The 7,060-nt window shown below is 38.8% G+C and overlaps 1 protein-coding gene across 2 annotated transcripts; it reads left to right on the forward strand.

The window, feature by feature from the left end:
* Positions 1 to 1,089: 1,089 nt before the first annotated feature.
* LOC122644564 (phenylalanine N-monooxygenase CYP79D16-like) lies at positions 1,090 to 3,820 on the forward strand. 2 transcript variants are annotated; one of them, XM_043837941.1, is made up of 2 exons: positions 1,090 to 2,130; positions 3,139 to 3,820. In XM_043837941.1, exons 1-2 carry the CDS (start codon positions 1,105 to 1,107, stop codon positions 3,769 to 3,771), a joined length of 1,659 nt encoding a protein of 552 aa, XP_043693876.1. In that variant the 5' UTR covers positions 1,090 to 1,104; the 3' UTR covers positions 3,772 to 3,820. The 2 variants fall into 2 exon arrangements, with proteins under 2 accessions (XP_043693876.1, XP_043693877.1); XM_043837942.1 differs by having other exon boundaries at positions 2,016 to 2,146; positions 3,146 to 3,820.
* Positions 3,821 to 7,060: the final 3,240 nt, after the last annotated feature.

Raw genomic sequence — 7,060 nt, forward strand, 5'->3', positions numbered from 1 at the left:
TTCAAATAATCTGATCTCCTTATCAAATTTATTCAAATTTCTAGTCCTAACTGGGAGAGAACTCTAAATCCTAAACCCAAATGGAGGGGAAAAAACAAGAAGAAAGAGGTGAGCGCAACTGGTTTCCTTCTTGGTCGTATTTCCACAACAATCTTCTCTGCTCACTCGCTCAGGGAAGAAGGAAGAAAATGGCAACGACGGAGAGGGCTCCTGCGCCATGTGTGAAGCAGACGAGCGGAGTAGTTGCAGCGGGGGAGGACGTAGTTCACTGTTCAAGCAGGGTTTGGGTTCTTGCGAGGGAGGAGCCGAGGAGGCAACCTTTCCTTAAGAGTTTGGGTTCTTGCGAGGGAGGAAGCAACCTTTCCAAAAAATTCTCGATAACATTTTTATCGGGAAACCAAAGAATGTAAAGCAACTAACAGATCGGTGGGGTGAGCCTCACCTGAGCAGCACGGAGTCCTCTCCTTAGAGGTCGCGCAGCAGGGTTCCTCTTCCACGGCGGGTTCTTCGCAGCAGGGTTCCTCTTCCACGACGGGTTCTTCGCAGCAAGGTTCTTCTTCAACGGCGGGGCTACGGCTGGGGTTCGCAGCCAGGTTCTTCTTCCACGGCGGGGCTACAAATCGGGTTCGCAGCAACAGGGCGGCGCTGGTTACCGTCTCCGAGGGACACTCCGGCAGCGAGATAGGGAAGAGTGGAGAGAGGAGAGAGAAATGCGGGAAAGAGGATGTTAGGGTTTATTTTATAATACCGAATATTTTTTTAATTCTAAATCAACACATGAGATTTGAGATTTATCTGGTCAGACCTTACGGTGTAAAAAATACCCCTTAAAAGATTCCTATATGAGGTGAACCGACCAGAAAACCCCAACCAATAAAATAAAGATATTTTCAATTCTACCAAACCACTAATGCCAAAGCTCTAAAATCCCACGGACATCATGCCGCTCCGGCTGGCTTACATGTTATGTTATCTCACGTGAAGTCTGCGTTAACTTCACTTCACATCTTAGCACATGTGATAATACACACTATATATTTAGGGTTTCCCTACAATCCCTTCTCTCATCCCTCACCTTCAAGCTGTAACATCTAATTACTAGCCATGAAGAACAACACCTCGAACTTCTCTTCACCATTCCTTACCTTCCAATGGGGTGTTACTCCTGATTGGGCAACCACCACCCTAGGTGGAACCCTAATAAGCATCTTCTACCCAACTACTGCTCTTCTCATCCTTGTTTCTCTTCCTTTCATTGCCCAAGTTCGGTCTGAGATTCATAAGAAATCTAGGCCAGCTCCACTTCCACCCGGTCCTGCATCATGGCCTATAGTCGGCAACATTCCCGAATTGTTCCGAAAGAAGCCGGTATTCCGGTGGATACTTGGGTTCATGAAGGAAATGAATACCGAAATCGCGTGTATTCGATTCAGTGATGTTCATGTAATTCCGGTTACTTGCCCGAAAATCGCTCGAGAATTCTTGAAAAAACATGATTCTTCGTTTGCTTCAAGACCCCTTACAATGGGGACTGAGTACTCAAGCCGTGGGTTCTTGTCCGTAGCTGTTGCACCTTGGGGTGATCAATGGAAGAAGATGAGAAGGGTAGTGGCTTCTGAAGTTATAAATCCCATGAGACTTCGATGGCTCCTTGAGAAAAGAACAGAAGAAGCCGATAATCTTCTCTACTATATATACAACCAATGCAGTAGTGGTGGTTCAGTTGTGGATGTAAGAGTTGCAGTTAGGCAATATAGTGGTAATGTTATAAGAAAGATGATGTTCAACAAGAGATATCTTGGAGACGGAAGGAAAGATGGAGGGCCTGGTGTTGAAGAAGAAGAATATATGGATGCCCTCTTCACTGTTCTTTCTTTGCTTTATGCATTTTGTGTATCAGATTACATGCCTAGTTTGAGGAGATTTGATTTGAATGGGCATGAGAAGATCATGAAAGAGGCTATTAGGGTTGTTAACAAGTACCATGACCCCATTATGGATGAGAGGATTCAAGAATGGAGAGAAGGGAAGAAGAAGGAAAATGAAGATCTTCTTGATATCCTCATTTCAATGAAAGATTCAAATGGGAAGCCATTGTTATCCACAGAAGAGATCAAAGCTCAAGCTGCGGTAAGATACTAACTAGATCATTTATCTTTTCTTTTCTATCCATTTTTTTTTTTTTTTTTTTTTTTTTTTGGGGTGGGGGTGAATATATCATTTCTATCTTACTCTAGGAATCGGATATGGGATCGGTCTTGGCTGATACCAATCCGGATCACCACATATCGGTGTTTTGGATCGGACAGGTTTACCCCTAGTTTTTATTTAAAAAATGTTTTTAATTACCTTTTACCCTCATGGTTCGTAATCTTGGATCGGATCGGCCAGATTGGTTCGGTATCAGCCATGACCGATCTCGAGATTAGACCGATCTATCAAAGTATTCCTGGATGGGTTAACTCAGTTGGATCGGCCAATCCAATCTGATACTTGCTAGTTTTTTGGGTTTTTTTTATCGATATTTTGGGTTTTTTTTTTTAACCGATCCGCCTCGATTTTTAATATTTTATCAATAATTTTGCCCGATCCAGAAAAACCTGGATTTTAGTCATTTTTGACTGATCCAAGCCGAGTTTGACCGATCCGGATCAGTATTGGCCATGACAGATCCCAAGTTCAATACCTGGATTTTGAACCTTGTTTTCCCTATTTCTGTACCGATCCATCAATACGGAATCCCCCATGACCAATACCGATCCGGGCGATTCTGCCGATCCACTACCGAGCCCCAAAACCCGATTCTGCCGATCCACTACCGAGCCCCAAAACCCTGATTCAAACACATTAATCCAGTAACTACTTAATCTAGGCCCAACTCCAAGACTTAAAAGAATATGGGCTGCAAATAAATGATGGGCCTGAAGGCATATAATCTTGTTTACTTTTAGCAGAAAATTGAAGCCCAATACAGGCCCATCCTCATGTTTACAGAAGGGCTTAAGCTAGTTTTCTTGAGTCTTGCTCTCAATATATCTTTTTTGCATTGATTCATTGATTGTTTTTTTTTTTTTTTTGGTGAAGAGATTCATTGATTGGTAGAACCCAGTATATTGAAAGTGTGATCTATTTTTGCAGGACTTGATCTATGCATCAGTGGACAATCCATCAAATGCAGTCGAATGGTCCTTGGCAGAGATGATCAACAAGCCTGAGATGCTTCAAAAGGCTACTGAAGAAATTGATAGGGTCGTCGGAAAGGAGAGGTTAGTTCAGGAATCCGACATACCGCAGCTCAATTACGTCAAGGCATGCGCTAGGGAAGCCTTTCGGCTCCACCCGATCGCCCCCTTTAATCTTCCACATGTCTCCAATGCCGATATGACGGTTGCCGGCTATTTCATTCCTAAGGGTAGCCATGTTATATTAAGTCGAATTGGGCTAGGCCGGAACCCTAAAGTTTGGGATGACCCACATGAGTTCATGCCCGAACGCCATTTGAAGGATCCCTCAATTGAGGTCGATCTGGTTGAACCGGAACTACGGTTCATCTCGTTCAGCACTGGGAGGCGTGGGTGCATGGGGATCGCGCTCGGCTCCGCCATGACTGTTATGCTGTTGGCTAGGCTTCTGCAAGGGTTCAGCTGGGGAATAACCCCTGGTGAGTCAAGGATTGAACTCAATGAGTCAAAAACCGATCTTTTCTTGGCTAAACCACTGCTTGCACATGCTAAGCCACGTTTGCCAGTTCATGCTTACTCTATGCCCTAACATAATTCTTGGAGTCAGAGTTAATTTGAAATATTTGAGTACATACATAGAACGGACTGCCAAAAAAAAAGTTTGTAATAATTTTTTCAGGCGAAGTCTCCATAGAAATTCTATTCTTCTTGCCAGAGTTGATTCTGAAATTTTTTTTTTTTCCTTTTTGTGGAAATTAAGATTTGTGTTGAATGGTATAGAAATCATCTATATATGAATCCAATAACCTCTTTATCCAAATGGAAAGCCCAAATTATTGTTTATAATCAATAAACTAACAAAAGAATAAGGCGTTAACTAACCAACAGCTGCATCGTGCAGAATCTTCATCAATTTCATTTTGGATTAGAATTAGACGGGTTTTATTTTATATGAGAAAGGAAAGGGATTGAATAGAAGAACTCTCGAGCATTTGGCGATCTCAAATGTGTCCATATCAACGGAATGGGTGACAAGTGTGAAAGGGATATGATTTTGATATTTCAGCAATAAAGGAAATCCACACAATTATATTCTCAAAGGATGGCAAGCACGTACTCCTTTTTTCATGTGCTCCCTCGTAGCTGCGTCAGTTGTTACTGAGAAGCGTGTCAGTGAAAAGACACTTACAGTTAGTGAGCTGTGGTGCGTTTCATGCCCATGCTCACCAAGAGGTCTCGTATTCGAGTCTGCTGCTCATTGTTACCTTCCCCCCTCCCAATCCCCCCCCCCCCACCCCCAAAGAAAAACATATATAAAAAAATAAAATAAAATAAAAACTAACCACCACCATGCATAATCATAATTATCTAAAATAAAAAGTAAAGACAAAGGGAAAACAAGTTGGAAATCCCCTATTTAATGTTAAAGTAAAGACAAAATTACCTAGATTTTTTTTTTTGAGGGGTGGTGGGGAACAGTGTTTTACACAATTTATAGAAGTCAATCCATTGAGTTTGGTTGGTCAATATAGCATAATTAATTGGGTTAATTAATTGCTAAATTCACAAGATTAAGCTAATGTATTCATAAACTTGAGGCATCAATTTTTTCGTAAGAGAAATTTTCATTGAAAAAAGTTAAGTCATCTCAATCCAAATACAACTTATTCAACTAATTAAATGGGTTGGGTACATAAATCCAATTTGCTATTCAACTCTATTTAAATTCATAGATCGAAAAACTAACAAATATACAAGTAATTCAAAACCTAATTTAGAATAGTACCTCTAAATAAAGAATTGGATCTCAATTTAGGAAATTATCAGTCCAATATATATTCCTACTAGTAATGCAACCAAAGATAAGCAAACTAGGTATTCAGTTGCTTTATTTGGATTTTTTTTCAAAACTCTTACAAAAAGATAAGAAAAAAGGTTGGCACACAGCCGGTTTACCATAAGCTAGTGTCCTTTGTGTTTATCACTGTTTTACCCCTTTTAAATGATCCTCTACCCCTCCTATATGATGCTTTGTCCCATACCCCCATTGGTGTCACTCACTAGCTTACCACACATGAGTAGTACTGTACCTATTCCTCTCCCAAAAAATAAATAGAGCTATCAAAAGATATGTCCCAAATGTCTTCGATAATCTTAGTCCTCTATTACTCCTTTGCATTAGAAATATCTTGATCATTGCATAAACCTAAGATGATTAATTATGCTAATGAATCCATCCTTTATCAAAAAAAAAAAAAGGGAGAACAAAAAAACAAATGATAAATAGATACTGAATCCTAAACATAAAAATAGTTTGATAATTCTGGAGGAATCTTTATTACATGTTAGCTCATAAGAGGTGGAGGGCCACTATTTCCACACTACACGCTCTCTCTCTCTCTCTCTCTCTCTCTCTGTTTGCTGCCCAATCAACTAGGTGCGTCTTTTGATTCTCTGTTTTCCCATTGTTTAAGGCTAAGATAGTAGAAGAAGCATATCTCTGGGACCAATTCTTTCAAGTTCCAATAACAATAAAATAAAGTTTCCTAAATGAATGGTAAGGGAAGTCTCCTAATGACAGTTATCTACCACAAAGCAATATAATATACTTGGCACTTAACTTTGTCAACATGTTGGTCACATCAAGGCCAGATTTGGTATGGTTTATATTCCATTTTTGGGTTGATTTCATGATATAGTCAACAAAGAGATTTTTGGTCAAAAAATTGAAATTGTTGTGACTCTATCAATATGAAATATTTCAAGAATAAAATAACCCATTTGGTAGTTCAATTTTTGGGAATAGATTCCCTATATTTTTTTGCGAAGTACAGTGGTGGTGGCATGTGGTGGTCTGAGCATTATGAGAAGAAATGTAGTGCTTTATTTTTAATATAAAATTACTACTTTACCCATCAAATTAACCATGTGCTCATTAAAGAGTAAAAGTGAAATCAAATGAATTAAAAATTCTAAAACTGCTCCTCAGGCTAAGGATGTCAACGGTTATTCGAAATTTCATATTCGATCCGTGTTCGTATCCGTTTAGGAGAATCTGAATCCGTCTGGATACGAATATGATAATCCCCCTATCCGACCGATTATTATCCGATTCGTTTAGCAATCCGACGATATAAAATATCTGAAATATATCTCTGTGTCCGTCTATCTTTTTAAGTTACCTTATTGGATTTTGTTATCTTATTTTTATATTTTTATAAGTTAAGATAATGTGATTCTTTTTCTAGATTTTTTATTGGTTTATATATATTGTTTTATGCAATGTGGTACATGGAATCACATATCTATTAAAATAAATACAAGATAAATTCAAAAGTAAAAAACGTAAGGAAATCAAAGACTAAGAAGAGTAGAAGAAATAGTAGCTCATTATAAAAAAGAGTAAAGATGTCAACGGACAGTCAAAAATTCGTATTCAATTCATGTTCATACCCATTTAGGAGAATCCGTATTCAAAAAAATCACTATCCAAAAACTATCTGAATCCGTCTAAAAACCTATAGGATATTATCTGAATCTGTTCGAATATAATCGGATGTGAATATGATAATGCCACTATCTGACCGAAGTGTTTGAATCGGATAGATCATCTATATATGAATCCAATAACCTCTTTAGCCAAATGAAAAGCCCCAATTATTGCTTTTAATCAATAAACTAACAAAAGAATAAGACATTAACTAACAACCACTAACAATAGCTGCCTCGTGCAGAGTCTTCATCAATTTCATTTTGGATTAGAATTAGACGGTTTTATTTTATATGAGAAAGGAAATGGATTGAATAGAAGAACTCTCGAGCATTTGGCGATCTCAAATGTGTCCATATCAACAGAACGGGTGACAAGTGTGAAAGAG

Source organism: Telopea speciosissima, chromosome 11, assembly GCF_018873765.1.
Source record: "Telopea speciosissima isolate NSW1024214 ecotype Mountain lineage chromosome 11, Tspe_v1, whole genome shotgun sequence".
In the NCBI taxonomy this organism is placed as follows: domain Eukaryota; kingdom Viridiplantae; phylum Streptophyta; class Magnoliopsida; order Proteales; family Proteaceae; genus Telopea; species Telopea speciosissima.